This window comes from Colius striatus, chromosome 1, assembly GCF_028858725.1.
Source record: "Colius striatus isolate bColStr4 chromosome 1, bColStr4.1.hap1, whole genome shotgun sequence".
Classification (NCBI taxonomy): Eukaryota; Metazoa; Chordata; class Aves; order Coliiformes; family Coliidae; genus Colius; species Colius striatus.
Window position 1 is genome coordinate 141,386,079 of NC_084759.1, and position 21,605 is coordinate 141,407,683.

General features: G+C 39.6%; 1 protein-coding gene across 3 annotated transcripts in view; it reads right to left on the reverse strand.

The window, feature by feature from the left end:
- Window positions 1-21,605, reverse strand: part of CACNA1C (calcium voltage-gated channel subunit alpha1 C) — a 486,392-nt gene that overhangs the window by 101,546 nt on the left and 363,241 nt on the right. For all 3 annotated transcript variants that reach the window (XM_062009912.1, XM_062009929.1, XM_062009919.1), the window contains exons 10-13: window positions 14,841-14,931; window positions 4,783-4,809; window positions 2,703-2,863; window positions 1,729-1,954 (exon numbers count right to left, since the gene is read on the reverse strand). In XM_062009912.1, coding sequence (XP_061865896.1) covers window positions 1,729-1,954; window positions 2,703-2,863; window positions 4,783-4,809; window positions 14,841-14,931 — 505 coding nt within the window. The remainder of the gene's footprint in view (window positions 1-1,728; window positions 1,955-2,702; window positions 2,864-4,782; window positions 4,810-14,840; window positions 14,932-21,605) is intronic.

Genomic DNA, 21,605 nt, shown 5'->3' on the forward strand with positions numbered 1-21,605 from the left:
AAAAGATATTTTAGTTCTGCTGCAGAATGAAGGTAAATATAACTAGTCCTACTGATGGTTCCTACATTACACTTCTGCCAGGAGCTTTAGGAACATTTGAGTGCTCCAATAGCTCAAGCTTCCTGAAGTATCAACGATATTCTCTCAACATTTGCCTTTCTATTGGAGAATTTTCTTAGCTGGATGATATATTTTGTGTAGGAGCGGAGAAATATCTTGAAAAAAACAATGACCTCTCCAGGATGCTATGTTGAAGCTTACACTTTTAGAGCTATTGGTATGTTGCCCTTGGTGTATCTGATTACCCAATGTCTGAAACAGCTACTGGTTTGCTCAGAAACCAGGCCTGGGACTCGATGATGATAGCTTTTTAGACCCAAATATCCAGGAAAAACAGTCACCATATCAGAGAGCCCCACTATTTCTGAGAGGGCGAAGATGCTTTTCTTGCTAGAAACACTTGCTAGCTGGAAGATTTTTCCCCTCTTCTATGATCAGAAGTCTAAGCAGACTACCTTTTTTTTCCCTTTTTTAGTAGTTGTAGGCTTGCTTTGTCCCCTCTCTCAGAGGCTGTAAAGTGATTTTCTGACTCTGCCGTCTGACCCTGAAAACTATTCATCCTGCCAGAGAATTGAGGCTCAGAAGCTTTAAGAGTAAATCTTTGTACAATGCACAACTCCAAGTCTGTTGTTTTTTCTGCCTCTGAGCTCTGCTATCTTGACTGTCTTCCAGTTTTGGTCTTGTTTTTCTCATGTGCTGTGTTCTTTATCTCAAATTTGTCAGAAATTTCCTCTGGGGAAATTTATAGCAATTCTAGGGACATTTTCATAGCTGAGCTTGCAGAAAACGTGTGCTTTCACCACCTCAGTCAGGCTTTTTATAAGGTGCTGACTGGTGCCCACATCGGAAAAGACAGACCCCGTGCTGCTTCGGGTGATCCAAGAGCTCACATCTGGGTAAGCTGGGAACTGATCTCTCCTAAAACCTCCCCTCAAGCTGAAAAACTCCCACCAAATCAAGCTGGTGTTTTGGAGGTACCTGACTGCAGGAAGCAGTGACTGTTTAGTAAACCCCACTGCACCTTTATTTAGAGGGAGAGAAGAAAGAAGGAAAAAGAAAACCAGAGGAGATGGGAGTCTGGAATAGTCTATTTTCTTCATAAAGCTGCTACTTCATGCTGGACTCATCTGAAGGAGAAGGACTGGCAATATCCTTTGCCTGTAGTTAATGTTGACACTATCTCCTGTTCAGGCCACTGTTGAGCCTACTGGACCTGGCATGGGCTCCTCAGTTGAATATTGTTTTGGCTTGAAACAGTCTTTCTGGATCCTCTCTGTCACCATAAAGCAACAGAAAAGATCACAAGGCTATCTGTCATTTTCTTTTTCACTTTGTCTTTTGCAGGGAACCGTAAGAGCCCAAACTCAGTGCACATTATCCTTCCAGATTTCAGTTTAACAATCTGCATGGTATCAAGTGCCTCCAGTCCTCTGTGCCAGACTCCTCACCAATCCCTCCCACTCACATTAGGGATATCCAGTCTGTACAGCCCTCCCCGTCCTGCCACAGATGTCAGAAGATCTGGGCTGTCAATCTAGCACTGTTGCTACTGAATTAGTGGTAGAAGTAAAAACTCACATCACTGGGGATGTGAGGAGTGACTTGTAGTTATGTATGTTGTGCATTGAGCAGTAGCCCTACTTAATTCCTACATAAGCACAAAAGTACCTTGTGATTTTAAATATTCTCAGGAGTCGAACACATCTCAACACTGAAATGCCCAGCGGTGACATGATCTTTGTTTCTACCAGAATCGTTTCCAGGATTCCTCCACACACAATGAAACAGTCAAAGCGGTTGAAGAGGGACACAAAATAGGCCTGTAAACCAAGGCTGTACATCTTCAGCAGCATCTCTGCCGTGAAAAGAGCTAGCAGCACCTTATTGGCAGTGTCTCATGAAAAACAAACAGAAACAGATTAATAAAACTTAGTCAAAGGATCATCACAGCTTACTCATCGGTCCTTGCCCATAGGAAATCCCTTCTGGCATCAGTCTGAAAGGTTAACTTCATATAAGCTTGGGTCAAAGAATGGACTTCAAAAGCATGGGCATTTCATTCACAGAAATGTTTTACAAAGATTCTTACAGTGATTCTTAAGCGTTGCACCTACAGCTGCAAAGTATTATACAACCACACAACCTTCATGTCAGGGACATGCCTTCCTGTGCACAGCCTCCCGTCACACTTATCATCTGCAAATGAGAGTGGGAATAGAAGAGCTGCTGTGCTACCTACTGTTGCTTAATTAAGCCTTTCAGCTGCTCTCACCTCCAGTGAGGATTCAACTGTTCTGCAGACAGAACAACTTTACAAATCACTCTTCTTCACATCCCTGGTAACTAGAATTTATCACAAATGCCATTTCATGGAAAACCTTGAAGAATCTATGGCTCTCAATAGCTGTCCATAAATTGGAAATCCAGTTGCTGCAAATATATATTTAGCATAAGCTCCTGATTTCACCTGCACCCGGTGGAACACTGCTTCGATTGGAAATGAGGAACTTACATTTCCCCTGAAATTTTCTCACAGAGGAGCTGTGTATGCTTCTTTTACACTGTGTAGTCTAAAATCTCTTCCCTCAGGGCCCCTTTTGTGACACTGACCACAATAAACAGAACTATCAGCCTCTCCTCACCTTGGACCTCCGTGAGCCAGTCTGGCTGGTTGTAGTGTTCAGAGGCAATGGTAAGGGTGTTGAGAAACACAAGGAAGATTACCAACCAGTAGAAAACATTGGACTTGACAGCAGCGCGGCACTTTCTTCTGCAGAATCGATTCCATCGGCGCCAGTAGCGACTTGAAAAATTGGAAAAGGAAAAGTTCTTTTCAGAGACAGATCCTTAGGCTATTGGAAATCTCTATCAAGAGAGGCTCTGGTCTTGATTTATTGTTCAAGAGTGGTAGAAAATAACTTTAAAGTTCACCCTGAGAAATGTTCTTCCATTCTCACCCCAGTTAACCGTTGTGATCATCCTTCCTTTAGCTATAGGAATAAAGTTAGACTGAAGCCAATTTGCAACATTTGTGGCTGAATAAACTTCTGCAAGCAACGTCTTAATCTGATTAAGACATCCATCGCAGGTACCTTGAATGGTTTTCTAGCACAGTTCCCACAAAACTAATCATTATTCTTCTATTTAGTGCTTGTGGCCTGCAGTGGGGCCTTGCCCAGCCTCAGGATAGTCAAAGAAAAGAGACCCATTGTATACTTTTGGATTAAATCCTTGGAGAGGTTAGGTCAAACAAAATCCATGGAACATTTCCAACATTCAGACAGGTTCAGTAGTAAATCCAATGAGGAGACCTCAGCATCTCACCTTTATGCCTGGAACTAGGGATACAAATTGCTAATCAACAGACCTTTTAAAGTTAGCCTTTCATGAACACATCCCCTTGTGTCACTGATTTCTGAGGGTAATTACTAACCACAGAAGATATTTAAAGCTAATTACACACCTCCTACTCTTTAGAATTTAACTTGCATAGCAACCAGTTTCCAGGCAACACTTGCCACTGTATAATAAATCTAATAGTTTTATATAGATATTACATACATATATATGTGTGTGTGTGCATGCTTGTGTGTGTCTCAAAACCTAATCTAGGTTAACCTGCTTTAGCAGGGTCGTTGGACTAGATGATCTCTAGAGGTCCCTTCCAACACCTACCATTCTGTAGTTCTGTGATTCTGTAACACTCTAGGAAGAGAGAAATTTTATTGGCCGGTCTTATCTTATGTATTATTTCCAGTAATAAACTATGGCCATGCTTGAGGTTAAGGTTCAACATCTATATGAACAAAAGCCAGGCAATGTGAACATTGCACACTGGCCAAGAATTCTACAATATTTAAACAGGTAATCAAATACAGACTCTTTTAGCTATGCAATTTATAAAGGCACCTAGACTAACTAGTAGAAACATTTAATAATGGTTGTGTGTTTTGCAGTGGATATGGAACATAAAATGATCTTTCCAACTTTCAAAATGGGCACAAAACAGAAACATTCACATTGTCATAAGATCACTAGTAATGCAACACTTTTCTATGTACTTGTGCACAAATGTGAACGTACATGACCGTGTGATGACGTAAGTGCGGTTTTTGTGTTAACACCTACATAGAAATAAATCCATAGATTGTAGGAATGTGATCATGTAAGCAAGTCTTTTCACAGAGATGCATACAGACGGTATGTATGCTTATGTGCATTCCTGGATTTACATTAATGTTCATTATTTAGGTAAGCCAAAGGACAGTTACTCACTTGTCCCAGTTATTCTGAAAAGTAACCATTTTTTTTTTTTTTTAAGTAAACTTGACCTTGAATTCATAGTTATGGAGGCAGCTCAACTCCAGCTGAAGAGACAGAAATGGACTAGGACCTCAGAAACCAAGTTTCATGAGTTCAGTCAGCCTTTCCAATAGAAATCCACAAGATGACCACCTGGGGATTGCTTAACATTTTCAAAACTTTTAAGTCAAGAGAAAAATACCACCAGAAAAACTCCACACCAGTCCCTGTGCCTTGTTTTCATATGAAACTAAGAAAAAGAATCTTGATTTTTTGGTAAATGACTGACTAAAATCTGACAAGTTTGGCAATATCTGCTAGAATCACCACTGTGTCTCACATATGCAGGACTAAACCACTCCACAAAGTAAGGAATAAAGCCAGTGGAAAAGAGGAAAAGTGAAAGTCAGTTTTACTTACCTAAACTTTGATTTTGAGATCCGATGCCTGAAAGATAAGAACTGCCATTAACATCTCTGACGTTGTCTCATGCCTCCCAGGCGTTTATGAAAATAGCAGTAGAAGTAAATAAAGTTAAACTAATATTGTAAGTCAATGTAAGCACTAGACATGGCTAGAACTCCCTGATATACAAATCTAATTTTTTTAGTGGGGGTCATGAAGAAGGAGTCATGCCATGGTAGGACTGAACCAGCTACAGACATAAGTGAACTATCTTTTCTCTTGGTTAAAGGCTGGCCTAATGCTAGGGACACCTCATTTGCTAACATATTTATTTCTCAAGTATGACTCTTCTTTCAGTCACTTTTTTTTCTTATATTAACATATGTATGACTTTATGCAGACAGACTTGTTGCTTTCACACATCACCTATCACTTCAAGATATATAAGCACATTATGAAACCATGGGGAAAGTAATGTTTTCTTTTTTTTTTCCCAGCAATTGAAGGAAAAACAGTGTACGGAAGATATTTTTAAACCTAGATACTAACACCGATTTGTCTTTGTTGTCTATGCAAATGGTCTGAATTCAAAAGAGTCTAAACAATAACAGATTCCGTTGCTATTAATAACATGTTGGGAATTAAGCATTCCTGAAAATTTGGCCATGTTCCCACTATATTTGCACTTAAATATCTAATTCCATGCACTTGGATTTATTCACCTAAATAATTTCATTAGCCAGTCAAAGCTAGAAATAGACTCCAATTTTGTAGCTCTGCTTGACACAGGTCCTGTAAGGCATTTGAACTCTTTATCTGTCTTTTGGCACACACATAATGCTGCACAGAGAGAAATAACTGTATTTGGATGCAATGGCATGAGTCTGAGGTGATTTAAGAAGCCGAAGAATCCACTACCAATAACAGACAAATTAAAATCTGGGGAGTGACTCTGAACAAGATATTTCTGCTGGGTTGAAGCACTTCCTAAGATTCTCTCTATGACAGGAAAGTGATTCACCGTTGACAACAGTCAGCAGAGGTCTTACTGTACTGGCTTAAAAACTGATTCACTGTTAGCAGACATGGGACAAAATAATTCTCAAAGCATCTAACACTACTTTCTGTAGCAGTCTTACAAATGGTCATATCTCTGTTTGAGGACATCAGTCACTGACAAGTAATCAGTGATAGGTCAGTTTCCTTATGTGGAAGAGATTTTAGTGATAGGAACATTTCACCAGCAGATGGTCCAAGACAAAAAAATAGCCTTTGCACTGAATACATCATTCCTACTGTGTCATAGGCAGCTTGTCTAGGCTACATACTAGGCAGCAGTGTTTACAGACACAAGCAAAAACTCTTTTGATAAATACACTGGCTGAAGAAAATGCTAAATTATGCTGCAGAAACAAAGTGAGCTTTAATAATGATGATGAGTGAAGCACCTACAAAGCATATCTTTAATATTAAAGCTATCTCAACTTCTTACTGAGAATTCTTGCTTCATAAGCAATATCTACAAACTGTAATCGATGAATTTACAGGACTCAGATAACGATAGGGGAAAGAAAAGGACTTAAAAATCACAATGAAGGAGAGAGCTGGGCACTGAAAAGGCAACAGTGAGGGCTTCATAGGAAAAGGTTGAGAGGTGGTGTAGGGTAGACGAAAAGAGAGCAAGAGATATCATGAGGGACTTGCCCGGTGGAAGGTGAAGGACAGAGGGTGTGAAGTCCTCTCATGACCTCTCTGGCTAACGGTTTCCCAGTAAGGGAGGTGTATGGCATTTAAGGAATCTTTTATTTGTTTAAGCAAAAGAGAAGTGGCAGGTGTAGTATTCATCATGTATATGATAATTATATCTTTGGAGTGTTATGAGCAGCAGCAAGTGCATTCAGTGCTCCCACAGGTTAGCTACTGTCTTTCCCCCCCACCCCCGTTGCCTTATTGCTATGGCAGAAGTCTTTATCACATGTGGGTGTGTTATATATATAGAGCAGGACAGGGAAGGAGGAAGAGATTTATATTTAGAGGCAGAATTCAAGAGTGGAATGGAATTTTTGAAACACAAATTGTACAATAACTAATTCTGAAAACATTATGCCTGAATCTGAATCATATTTTTCAAGTGACCCTTATGATCAAGAATCTTTTGTCTTTCAGAACCAGGGTTAACTACATCATACAGCAAATTATTTTTTGGTGTCACTAGGGGCTGTCAAATAGTTTGGCTTTTGGGCCCTGCCATGGCCTCTTTGTGACTCTCCAAACTGGCAGTTGACCAGGGTTTCAGGGTGGACCAGATTCTATGCTGAGTTTAAACTACATCTCTTGCATCCTTGATATTCTGGGAGACTTGTATCATTCCGAGTGAGTGTTCCCATTTGTGTCTGGCTGTGGAATGCTATGAGAGTCTATTGTTTAAAATCATGGTATAGTATTCTCTATGAAAAACAACTCAGATTACTACTGGGTGTTTTTATCATAGTAAAGATGTAACTCAGTCTAACCTTTAGAAAGGCAAACACTAAAATTCAACCTCTACTGTTTGACTATTTTTAAAATTCTCTAAAACTCTTCTAACCTTACATAGTTATGTACCATATATAGATAAGACAGTGTAATTTGAAGATTTTATCAACATAAACTGAGGATAATCAGCATTCAAATATACTGAGATATTCCACATTCTGAGAGATGAAATCTTTTTTTTCTCTTTTTATGATGGACAACAGAGAAAAGAAAATATGTACTTGTGAAGGATGTGACACCCTTGTATATCAAGGATTGAGGATTTTGTGTAATTGTACACACAACAAACAATTCTGGAAGAAAGCATGTAGGTCTCCAAGCTTGACACAAAGGCCATCTTACAGTTGTTTTCTGGGTGTAGAAATTACTAAACATGTCTATGAAATTATCTAGCCTGCTAGTCAGAACTACTTTTACACTATATGATCCCTCCTATACACAACTATCTTCATGAGGACCTAAAAAAGCCCATGGATACTAGCAAAAGCTCTGAGAAAAGCTGTAAAACAGAAATGTACTATGACTCTAGATTATATACAACTTTGGGTAACATCCAAAGAGCTGCACTGTGCATATCTTAGAGATTTTAGAACCATGAGAACACAGTCCTAGCATGATATCAATTATGTTTTGGTGCAATATGCAGCTACAGGTCAAGTGGCGTAACAGTTTTCCTTCTCTCTTTGTCTACTGATGACTTTTCATTGCTTCTAGTCAGAATGCTGGCATCGTTTTTACTGTAGTGTCCAGTGATAGGACTAGAGGTAATGGACAAAAGCTGAAATACAAAAAGCTCTACTTTGAGGGAATTCAGCACAGGGCCACAAAGATGATTAAGGGAGTGGAACATCTCTCCCTTATGATGAAAGTCTGAGGGAGCTGGAGCTCTTTAACTTGGAAAAGAGGAGACTGAGGGGTGATCTCATTAATGTTTACAAATACATAAAGGGTGAGTGCCAGGAGGATGAAGCCAGGCTGTTCTCAGTGATGTCCAATGATAGGACAAGGGGCAATGGGTACAAGCTGGAACATAAGAGGTTCCAAAGAAACATAAGGAAAAACTTCTTCACTATGAGGGTGACGGAGCACTGGAACAGGCTGCCCAGATGAGTTGTGGAGTCTCCATCTCTGGGGACATTCAAAATCCACCTGGATGAGCTGCTGTGTGACCTACTCTAGGTGGTCCTGTTCTGGCAGGGGGTTTGGACTAGATGATTTTTAGAGGTCTCTTCTAACCTCTACAATTCTGTGATTCTGTGATTGTGTGACCTGAGGGTCCTTTTCCCACATACTACTGGGACAAGACCACATAGTGACATGACATTTTCAGGAATGTACGCTGCATATCTGATAAACTCTCAGCCTAGTAAAGTGTTAGGGCTAAGTTCTACCCTCAGATATGCCTCTGTGATTCACGCTGGAGCAATGGGCCTCCATCCTTCTCTCTGCTATCCTCTGTACAACTCAGTTAACACTGTGAAGTTCTACAGTGGCATAAAATGACCATTTCTCATTTTTGACCATTAATTAAAAGCTTCCAGCAAAACAGAGCAGATGACTGGCCCTGGAGAACTTGATGTGGACTGACATTCTCATGCTGAGGCAATCACTGATTTTCAGCAGAGTCCACACAGCAATGTCTCTTCTTTTTTTAAACATTTTTGCCCTTCTTGCAGAAGCACTGGAGACCATGCCAACCTGGCAGAAGTTACGCTGGTTTTAAGAGAGAGGTGGTTATTGGCCAACAGGACTAAGAATCTACAGAGTATCCTTAAGAAAACTGGATCTGTCCAGCTTAAAACTCAAGATGGTTTGCTATTCAACAGGCTTTCATACAGACTGTGAAAATAGGCCAACATTTCAGCATTTACTGAATAATCTTGCTCTCCCTGTGGAAAGACACAGTCAAGGCCTGTCACAGAATATGAAGGAGGAAGATAATTCCTCCTCCACAAGGGCATGCTATTGTCCTTTAGACACATATCTAGAGCTGACTCTGAATATTAAAAGCACCTTGCTCATAGCAAATCAGAGTGCAGTAGCTGAGGCTGACACATAAGGGCTGATCCCATGTGTTTTCCCGCTGAAGTCAGCAGTAGTTTCAGAGCTTTTGTCGGTCTTTTCTTGCAACTGCTCCTGATGAAATGAGGACTTCAGTCCTCACAGAAGGAGGTTATCTTCTAATTAGGTGAAAAACAGAAGCAAGTATAGAGAACCTGCAAGTGAACTGACTCTTTCGTCTTTATCACTGGCTGCTATGCTGATTATTGCAAAAACTGCATAGGAAATATTCTCCCAGCCAAAAATGCACCAAGAGAAAATCACTGATGTTTCAGCTGCCAGGGAAAGCTTCCATTGTTCATAATATTTTTAGGACACACTGTTTTCAGTTGGAAAGCCAGTGTAGGTTGTTCATTTTGTTTTATCCTGTTTTATTGTTTTAACCCTCTTTGGTGGAAAAGCAATTGAACTGTCCCCCAAATGTATGGAAATCCTGGCCAAGGTGAAAATGCCAAGTGGCTTATTGTTTCAGTGAAAGCAGATAATTTTAAGCTCTCTTTCCCTTTGAGCTCAAGTGCTTCACTCTTCTGTTGAAGCTTTATGGAACATTAGTTTCCACAAAGGTCTTTTTTTTTAGCTAATACATATGTATAAAAGCAAGCTCTATTGTGGCACTCCAGATCTGTATGGTTGTATTAGAAAATTAACATTCTCATTGTATTGGAAGATTATATATGCTGACATCCTGCACAGAACAGATTACTGATGATAATGAGCATTAGCCTGCCCTTAGGAATAAGTTCTCCACAGCAGTAGCCACAGAAGCTCAGAGAAATTACTTACTATTGGGAAGAACTGGGTATAAGGCTATCCTGCAAATTGGAACCTTTTGCCCCTAGTTCTGGGTTTACCCCATTGATACTTGTTGCAGAGGAAACGCATTTCTTTGTCCACAGAGGCAGCAGGTTATTAAAGGTGAAGTAAGACAAGTTCCACTTTGAAATGTCCTTGAGGATGTAAGCTGTTGTATTTCTACTGCAGGGCAGATGTCAGTGAAGTACAAGGTGATACCATGACAGAGATGATATACTATGTAACTTGTGAGATGCTTTACATATGTCTTGTGGAACCCTACACAAACTTCTTCAAATTCAGATGCCTGATAAAGCAGGGAAGGGAAGAAGTGAACTGCTCCCTGCCACACCTCTCCTGGTGGCAGCAGAATGAAGATGAATGAGCTGTGGGTTTGTTTGTTTTGTTTTGTTTTAGAAACTGGATTAACACAATAAGCAAAGAAAGATTAAATGTTAGACTCCTCTTGAATCTCCTGCTGGTTTAAAGACTGGCATTGCTCCAGACAACACAGCTGATGAAGACAGTTTCTATAGTATGGATACTATAGAAATCAAAGCTTCTTTGAGACAATTCATCAGTAGGAGATAGTTTGTGTTTGAGAGGTATTCTCCTGATCTCGCATAACATATGTCTCTGTGGAGCTGAGAAAGGCTGTCAGGGAAGATCTTTTCCAAAAGGCACAGTTGAGCCTGGCTTCTCAAGCAGATCTTTCTGTCATTCACAGACCCAGCCCTTCAAAGCTCTTCAGCTTTTAATAAGAATGGAAAGAACAGTCAGTAATTCTGTTATCTTCAATAAAAACGCTTTTTCTTTCACTCTCCTGGGTACTTTTTCCTTTATTATGAGTGCATTCTGATGGCAAGCTTGGCCTGTAACCATGGCGGTGGTTCTGGGGTAGTTAAATGTCCTAGTAGCCTGATGCTATTAAATTAATAAATCTATTATCTTTGATTTCAAACCTCCTTGTTGCTTCAGTCATGTGTGGTTGCAGCTTGCTCAGTGCAGACTGCTTTTTGGGAAAAAATGTGTTACTAACATGGCAATGGGGACTCATGGCTACTAGGTGAATTAGACAGGCTAGTAAAAATGAAGATTCACTCACAATAGATGAAATTCAGCAACCTAGCAAAAAACTTCTCTAGTCAACTCTGAAAACAAAATCCAGAGGGTAGATGACTGCTCAAAAGTCCAGAACTAATAATCTGAAGTAAATGAGGATTGCATGACTATAATTATTAATGCTTACTGAAATTCACTAGTACTAGATGGGGAACTAATTTGACAAGTTCAGTCGAATTTCTTTCTGCCCTGGTGAGGCCTCATCTGGAGTACTGTGTTCAGTTCTGGGTTCCTCAGCTCAAGAGGGACAGAGAACCTCTGGAGAGAGTCCAGTGCAGGGCCACCAAGATGATCAGGGGACCGGAAAGTCTTTCATATGAGGAAAGGCTGTGGGAACTGGGAGTGTTTAGTCTGGAGGAGAGGAGATTGAGGGGTGATCTTATTAACATTTATAAATATCTAAAGGGTGGGTGTCAGGAGGTTGGGACATCCCTTTTTTCTATAGTAGCTAGCAACAGGACAAGGGGTAATGGGATGAAGCTGGAACACAGAAAGTTCCACTTAAACATAAGAAAAAACTATTTCATTGTTCAGGTGAGGGAGCCCTGGCACAGGCTGCCCAGAGGGGTTGCGGAGTCTCCCTCCTTGGAGATCTTCAAGACCCGCCTGGACGTGTTCCTATGTGACCTGATCTAGGTGACCCTGCTTCGGCAGGGGGATTGGACTAGATGATCTCTAAAGGTCCCTTCCAAGCCCTACCATTCTATGATTCTATGATTCCCACATGAATTATCTCTGTTCCTGAACATTAGGTCAATTCTGATTTTCTTACATTCCAATAAAAGAAAAGATTTAAATAAATTCTTGCTTAGATTTTATATATTTCAGTAGGAATATTGGCCTGTTTGGGTTTTAAGTGAGGCCTCGGTGAGAAGAAGAGGATTTACTGCTTCTGAAAACTAGGAAAGCTGGTGTCTCTCTAATCCTGAGTCTGTGATGATGGAACAAAATAAACCAGAAAAGACTCCAAGTCTCAGAATTAAAGGCAGATGTGAATTTATCTATAACTAAGGAATTTGCAGCTCCATAAGCTTCAAACAAACATTTTTCAAAAGGAGAAAACATTGGTAGAATTTGTATCTCACTCCAGAATTTCAACCATAATGATATAGCCATTCATTTTCCTGGATGAAGGAGCCTATCTATCTCTTAGAGATGAAAAGCAATCTGAGTGAGGCCTTGAGAATTGTAACTGTCCTTGGGTAAGAGGTAAAAAAACCTTTTCAATAACAGACTTCAATTCCCCTATTATAGATCACTCATTTTCAAATGAAGTAGAAACTGTCAAGGAAACTGTATATCTCCCTGAACCTTACAAGTCCTGCTCTGGTGAAATTTAGGACACTGTTTTAATGTTTACAAGATACGCAGAAGAAATCAAGTTCTGTTATCCTCTGTCTTTGTCTCTAAAATGTGTTGGATGTACCCATCTCTTCTCTTAACGCCAGGAGTATAGTGATTGCTTATTGCCATCTTCTTGTGGGTACGTTGGACTATTTTAAGTAAGCTCCATTGTAAGTCATGATTAACTTTAGAGTCGGGTTTAACTTCATCTTTCCTGGTCATACTCTGGGTAACTATGTTCCTCTTGTCAAAATTCCCTGTGCAATTTCAGTATAAGACAAGGGATCCCTCATACATCTCCTTATACACTTGTGCCCTTTGTTTTTAAACACCTGTTATATCTTAACCTCAAGGTGGCTGAACTCTAACACTGTGAGAACAAACTCTGCATTCACAGTTCATAAAGTTTTTTAAGGTGCTTTGGGATTAAGGATATTAAATGAATGCAAGCTGTAATATTAAAAATACATACAACTTTACAGTAACAGTTGCCAGTGTTGTTGGCATTGTGCAGCACCAGGGGACCCATTGTGTTGGGAACCATAACTACAGAATCATTGGATCCAGCTGGAAGAAGTGGCTACATATCCAGCTGTTATTTCCTGTAATGTGATGAGAGGAAAAGCAAGTTTGGGATGTGTTAAAGGAAGGGCTACAACTGCCTCAGTGTGGTGAATAGATCTGGCCTGATTCTTTCAGGAAAGAGTTTATAATCTATACGAAAAGACTCATGAAGTAGGCAACAGCAGGCAGGTAAAGGAAAGCTATCACAAATAATTTCTCCTGGAGTTTGTAAATTGTTGGCTGACACTTAGAGGAAAGCAGATGGAATTTATAACATATTCCACATATCACATCTTGTAATGCAGATAAGATTTCCTCCTCTTCAATTTGTAGAGGAGAGGGCCAAGAGTGTGTGTAAGATATGATCAAGGTTTACAAAGTCATGAAAGTGATAGATAAGCTGAATATAGAACTGTTGATCACCAAGTCTCATAGTATTAGAAGGAGAGGACATTGACTGAAAGTAGTAATACATCACCTTAAAACATACAAGAAAGTACTTGTCTACACAGAAAGTAGTGAACTTCTGAAACATATTGCCTCACAATCTCCTGTGGCAGACAGTCTTAATGGGGTTCAGATAAATCCATGGATGAAAAGTCCATAAATGGCCACTAAAGGCAAAAGCAGAAGTGTGCCCTCTAACATCTCTAATCCAATAAATGTGAATTTGGGAGCAGTAAAAAGGGATTGGAAAGTAGGAAGTCACCAGACTTGAGCACTTCCCATCCTGTCACTGTGAGGACCCAGACTCTGGGCTAGCTGGACCATAGGGCTGATGAAACATAGCATTTCTTCTGTACTTATGATGAGCATTTCACCAACACTGAAGGGCTCAAAGTATGTTCAAGGACAGGACAGAGTCTCAAAATCCTCCAGTGTAGTACAATCTACAGTACTGATATGATTAGCCCTTTTTTTTTCAGGGAAATTTGGAGTAACTAACATATTTCCCCACACTATAAAGTCCATTCTTGTTCAAGTAATGGAAAAGGGAAGAAAGGATTCCTCTAGCCTATTCTTCCTCTCTTCAGTGTCTCTTGATGCTAAAAAACACACACCATATAATATGGTATTCCATAAGAGATGTCTCACACATTCTTGAGCATCTCTATTCATTACAATGGTGCAAATTCAAGGAAGCATTACTCCCTCCTAAGTGACGTACTTCATTGTCACTACAGTATTGTGTACAGCATTTCAAGGGTGTAATTCGGGCTGCAGAATGAGAGATGTCATTCATGTTTTTCTATTACAAGAAACTGTATATTGTACAAGAATCATGAGAGAAATTAAAATAGAATAATCATTTCCATTCTTTGATCTACGTATTCTGGATTTGGTTATCTACCACCAAAGAAGAATTTTAAAAGAACACTGTTATCCATCAGTTCTTCTTTAAGCTATAATGCAAAACCAGCTCTCTGCTTATGCTGGGCATTCTGTGCTTTATTTACACCTGTGTAAACCTAGAGGCTCTCTACTGATGTCCAGAGTGAGTTTACATTACAATTAAGATAAGAACGGGGATCAATAGAGCTGCACCCTCTCCTTTAACCGACTGTAGAGTTTTCATCCCCTTAAAAAGCCTGACGTTTGCCCGGGCTTTAACCCATCAACCTCTACATTACATCTGTCTGTGTAAATGTACTCACGCTAGCCTAGCACCGCAGTTTTCGCCTTCCATATCTGCTCCAGGGACGTTGTCTGTGTTCACGGACTCGGTCTCACTGGTGGGCATGCTCACTGTAAGAGTCAAAGGGAAGAAAAAGAGAGAGTTGGCCATTAGAACCCGGCACTTCTTTCTACAGATCACATGAGTGAAGGAACTGGCTTAATGAAAACCCTTAGCTGCAGCTCCTGAGGATTAAGCAATTTGCTGGGCAAGTCTAGTGCCTCCCTGCACAGGTCAGGTTGGGCAGGTAGACCGCGAACACACAGAGGTTACTGAAATGCTAAAGAAAAAGGAAGAAGCAGCTGCTTTTTTTTTTTTTTTTTCCTTCCCAATCAGTTCCTGCACATTTTAGGAATGAGGATGATTGAAAATGAGAGAACCTGGCAAAGCCAACAACAAGCTTTTCTTTATTATTCAATAAAACACTTGAAAAAAAAAGCCCCTTTACTTGCACCAACCCAGCCACCTCTCTGCCCTCCCCAATCCTCTCTGTGATTATTAGAATATAAATAAAAAGATTTACACATATTTAGACAAATGGCTTCTATAAGCTTGATAGCAAGTACCACATAAATCATATTGATTGCTCATTTGTCATACTAGCCATTAATGGGTTTCAACCTTACGATCTGTACCTATAGGTTTAAGAGGGAAATTCAGACTCTTTGACCCAATAAAGACTCTCTTACCAACAAAGGAGCTAATGAATATGGACTATGGTGGAGATTTTATGATGATGTATCCCAGCTAAGAATTGGATAGTGTCCTAGGCTTCTACAGAAGTATCAGAGAACAAACATGAAGTTAAGCAACCTTAAGTGAGAACCTATCTCATCCGGATTCAAGAATTTGTCACAATTCCTGTTATCAAATCCCAACATTTTACTTGCTTCTACAGATCATTAAAAAAAAAAAAATCACCCCTTCCATTCCACTGGTTGTTCCCAGCTCCTATATGAGCTCTAATAACTCCTTATTATGCAATCAGTAAACTTAAAGTTAGGGCAGTGGATAGGATTCAATATGTGTTCTCTTTCCCTCTTTTCAAATACACAAAACAAATGAAAAATTTATACTTAAAATTGAATTATATGGGAGTTAAACAAATCTCTCAGATGCCTGGTAGAACTTCAGAAAATGACCTGTATATTAGAAATTGGGTGTGTATCTCAGATGAGACTCAAGAGCATCCACTATTAGCTGTTACAGAGGTTTTTAATAGCCCATAAGAATGCATTAGTCGATAATAAGAACTTATCTATTTGTTGACACAAGGAGGTAATGTAGAATAAATAGATTCTGCTTTTCAACAGGGCAGATATTTAATGGGACTAGGTTTTCTTTCAGAGGCTAGAAAGATATCAGAAGGTTCTTCCAAAGGGGTTGCAAGTTCCTGCTTTGAAATCATTATGGTAGAAATGTTCCTCAAAATGAGCTATGTTTCCTTCATCCTAACCCAACAATTCACATGCCTACAATATATTTCTTAAGAAATCTTAAGTTCTTGTGCTCTGTTCTTCGGACCATATGGAATAACGGACTCTCTAGCCCTCTTCATGTAATTAAGAAATACCGTACTCTAATGGCACCTGTTCATTTACAAAGGCTAGATGTTTCAATATTTGTCTATTTGGAAAGGCAAATAAAAGAATCAGCTAAATTAATATTTTGATGTAACATGAAACAGTCAAGTAAGCTGTAAGAAAAAACATTCATAATTAAAATTTTTGGACCAGACTAATCCCTTCAGGAAAAAAGCAAAACGTCAATATTTTGCAAGTAATCTTTGAAGATGAGGTAAAGCACTTTCAAGACATATTTGAGCTTATTTGCAAATGGAAAACAATTTTGAAGATATTAGCATGAGATTGATTTGCGGAGCAGCTTAGTATCTTGAGTGCATGAAAAGGACACTGCACAGGCAATAGAAAAAGCAAGGCACACTTATGCAGAAGTATACAAAGCTAAATTATATGTCGGTCTGTATAGAGATATATAGACACACACACACAGATATACGCAGTGTGAACACAGAGTGCAGTGGAACATTACCATGGGTTTCTGTGGAGTGACTAAACCAAGCAAACTTTCCTTTCTTCTTATCAGGCAAGCCAGCTGGAGTGTTTCCTTTCACAGACAAGATGGTTAGTGTCAAGTACCAGGAACAAGACATCAATAGAGAACGTGCAGCCAGTGACAGGCAAAAGAAAAAAACACAAGGAACTCAGCTTACACACGACATCCACTTCTGTCTGAAAACTTCATCTTGTGAATTAAAAGTACAAAATGAAAAAAAAAGGTATATGAAAATATGAAATATCATAACAGACCATCAGAGAATACCCCTTCCTTGCTTTCTGTTCTTTTTTATATCTGATTTCTGAGAACATGAAGTTGCTGAATTTAAGTTTATGGGTCAAATCCTTTTTCCAGTGATGTTGATGGCAAAGCTCTTCTTGTTTGGCTGTCTGATATATTGAAATTGATGAGACTAAAGCAATCACAATGTGACCCTTGGAGTCAGAATCTGGACTAGCTTATTTTTGAATGAGGTTCTTTGGCTTTCTTCCTAAACTGCTCAATATTTAGAAACTCTTCCAAAATTGTCAGAGATGCTAAAGGAATGTTGTTGAGGTAATCATATTTCTCTGTCCTTCTCCATCTCTAGAGATTAACAACTTTCATCAAGCACTCAGATGTACACTGCCTTACACAAACTAGGATAACCCTAGACTATATTTCCTGACTTCTGTTTGAGTACACATTTGGCATTTGCCCACCTACTGCATGGCTTTTCATGGCATTAATTAACGTTGGTCCTCTGCCTATTAAGCACAGAAGTCTTCAGCCCACAGAGACAGTGTGTGCACAGAGACATCTCAGAGTGTACTTTGCACTTCTCTAGTCTTACTGTTGCAGAAAGCCAAATTTAAGTGAAGTGAGGGATTCAGGTGCGGTGGCACACATACTGAAGAGACTCCTGTGTTTCAGGCTAGCTTGCTGCCATTAGCTCACAGGCATTTACTACAATGGAAAATGTTAAGGACAATAAAAAGTATTAAGGTGATATTGAGTAGTAGAGGAATGGTGTCCTAGAAGTTAAAATTCAGAACAGACAAAAGATTAGGACTGCATTTCCCAATGTACTATGCTCTCAGGAGGGCACTCATTTTACCTTCAGTGTCAGAGGATAATCATGTGTGCAGATGTTGTGTGACTCATTCACAGAATTACAGAATGGTAGGGGTTGGAGGGGACCTCTACAGATCATCTAGTCCAATTCTCTGCTAAAGCAGGACCACCTGGATCAGGTCACACAGGAACACGTCCAGGTGGTTAAATCCTGAAAACAGAAGTTGCTGCAGCAACGTTGGGTATAAACTAGTGCTGAATACGAGAGGAAGTAGATCAAATGCTGCCTAGATGGCTTTCTCGTCAGACTCAATTCTCAGAGACACAGACCTTGTGTCCACATCTCAGCTTCAGTCTAGAAATAAGGTAGGCATTTTTTTTTCAATCTGGGTAATTAATTACTAGAACCACGAACCAAGAATGTTGGTGGTAAATCCACCACAGGAAAGTTTTAATCAGGAATATATGTTATTTCTAAATGGTGGGCTCTAGTACAGATCAGAGTTATGTTTAGGAACATGGTATACAGACTATACTATCTCAATGGTCACTTTCTCCCTGTAGTTTTGGGAGCCAAGACAAAGAAGAACCAAATGCAGATTTTATCCCACCTGGGCACAAAGCAACTTAGCAGTGGAAATCTTGGTTCCCCACATTCAATGCTACATGTGTTCTGTGACTTACACACTCTTATAGGACTCAACTTCAATCTGTCACCTTCAAAAAATTCAGTGTTTTTAAACTAGAGATCCTCAGGGGTCTTGTTTCTGCCAGATATAGAGGGATCCCATCTCCCCACTTCCCAGCCTTCAAGCAGACCATTAAATCTTCCATCACATACTTCGGATTGAATGCACTTCAGCGTCCAAACCGAAGCATGGGTAAAGTAATGATGATCTATCTCTATGCATACTATGCAGACTTCTTAACAGTAGAGAATAACTCTGTCCACGCACCTATCCATCCTGAATGACAATAAGTTGTTAAAAGGGTGAGAAGGCATTTCCATCAGGCAGTTTGCCTTTGCCTGACCATACCAGGGGCAGTAGTACAGCTAACAGAGCAATGAGTGTGCAACTTGCTTCAACCAAATCAGTACAGTGAACGACTAACAATAATGCTGGGACAAGTCCCATAGAAGATATGATATATTTTACAGAATCATAGAGCAGTTTGGAAGGAATCTTTAAAGACCATCTAGTCTGTCACCATGCCTTGTCACGGGCAGGGATAGCTGTCACTAGATGAGGTTGTTCAAAGCCCCATCCAACCTGACTTTGAACACTTCCAATGCTGGTGCATCCACAGCTTCTCTGGGCAACCTGTTCCAGTTTACCTGTTCCTGGCACAAATCATGGTGGCACTGCTTACATGGGAATCTCTTTTTAGAGGTTTATCACCACAATCATGATTCACTCTGATTGGTGAAATCTATTAGTTACATATTCTCTTGGAAACATAGAATAGCAATTTTTTTAGAGAAGTGAAACAGGGTTTTAAAGGCACGCAAATATCTCGTGGTTTCAACAGAATGACAACCAAAAGGATTACTAGACTTTGTACTCTAAGGTTGCTTCTGAAGACTTTGCACCTCATACATCTTGCCACAATGTTGCTCATCTGTGAGTGTAGACTTTTTCTCCTGGACTACCTGAACTCCAACTTCACTTTTCTTACACAGCACTCCTGTGGCAGATAAAGGGACAACAAAAGTTATACAGTAGTTTCCTTCAAAATAAATCTGAAAAATGTTTCATGTTATGTTAGTTCTAGCTCTGAGACCCAACAGACAGAAATAAGGACAAAGAGTCTGCAGTCTGTGACTGGCAGAGACAGGCAGATGTGCAAGAGGCCCTTTGAGAGCCTCTGTTCCATGCCACTAGCATCAAGCATTGATACCAACTCTACTCTTGGACTAACATATGTCCCTCCTCCAACAGAATGCCCCATGGACATACAATGAATTATTAGATAGCAAGTTGCCAAAAGAGACAACTACTGAAACAGAAAGCTGGCATAAACAATTACCCTTCTGTGTAGCCCTTGGATAACTTTACTGTTACACATTTGAAGAATAAGTTTTGTTTCCAGTGCAGAAATATTATTGTCGCTGTTGCATCTTGCATTTATGACATGTTTGGTATCTCAGTAATGGAAGTAATTCCGATATTCAGACTTATTTCCATGGGTTATATAACGTAGCCACACTTGTTACTGAATCTCACCTCCATACTGTGACAATTTAAGATCCAGAGGAGATCATGCCTGAGTAAAGGGTGTCCAGTTCCACAAACATAGACAAAGCATAAACAGATTTTCATGGGGTACATTCCTACATGACTTGGCAGCTTTGAACATTAGTTTCAGAACTGGATATGCCAGAATCTATTCAGTTGCCTGACTTTATGTCATTGATTTAATGGTATGAGTTAGGCTACCGAAGCAGACAGATTCCTATCACAGGTTTTCTGAATGCCTTCCTGATGTCTCTCTAAACTGTATAGACAGACTGGGAATTTATCTTATGCTTTTGGGCTAGGTATCTGGCTTGAAAGTGTCACTGTTCTCATTCATACTGAAAAAGATTAATAGTGGGTCAAAATAAAAAAGGAAACAATACTCTTCATGTGTTTTCTAATATGCTCACTTAGACTCCAATTTTTCCAACACCCCAGTTTCTACAGGTGTTCAATTATTTTGCAAAATATGGGATTAAATCAACCCCTTTGTCCATGCTGGCATTTGAGGTCAGAGGGACCTAATGTCACCCCACCACCATTTCACCTTATAGGGTCACTTTGTGAACAAGATCTTCTTTGTATCTTCTCAGTTTTTCTAAAAGAGCAATTATAATTCTGCACTCACCTGGCAAACCTCTCTGAGATCTGCAGATGAAACACATTACAATAAATGCTAAGTACTATAGCTGTTACCAATGCTAATGTCTCCCAAGCGGGACTCTGCAGAACTATAAAACAAATCTAAAGAGCAAAGAAGTCCTGTGAATTCTCCAGCTGGGATTTAAGATTTCTTTTTCCATCAAGCATAACAGGAATAAATTGCAATATCCAGACTGCTTGCTTTAACAGAATGTGTATCAAGTAAACGACTTTGTCTCCAGCAAAAACCCTGGTTCCCGTGGTTGTCTCTCATGCCCATCATTTCATGAATGAGTCTATGGGCAGCTGTCAGAATATCAATTGATTCATTTTTTTTTTTGGTGGAGAGCTCTCATTTTAATTAATACATGAATATTGCCTAGCTTTTCTCATTGCCTGTTTTGGAAATGCTGCACTCCATCTTATTCATTAATTTGAATAAGATACAGCTTTCATTCTGCTACATGCATACTGTATCTTGGGAACAATCAATGAGTAAGTTCTTAAATGCAAGCAGCATGAAGAAAGTATACTCTGCAAAGGTAAATAATTAGTTTTCTGTAGATCTCCTGTTTTTGTCAGGAAAATATATAGTAAATATGACTGAGGAACTTTTTTGTGTTTTCTCTTTTGAAAAGAAATCCTGCAGTAGGACATCTTCTACAGGAGAAGAGGAAAGGGAACTTGAGCTAAATGTGGGATCTTGGTGGCTGTATACCTCCCAAAGTTAGAGC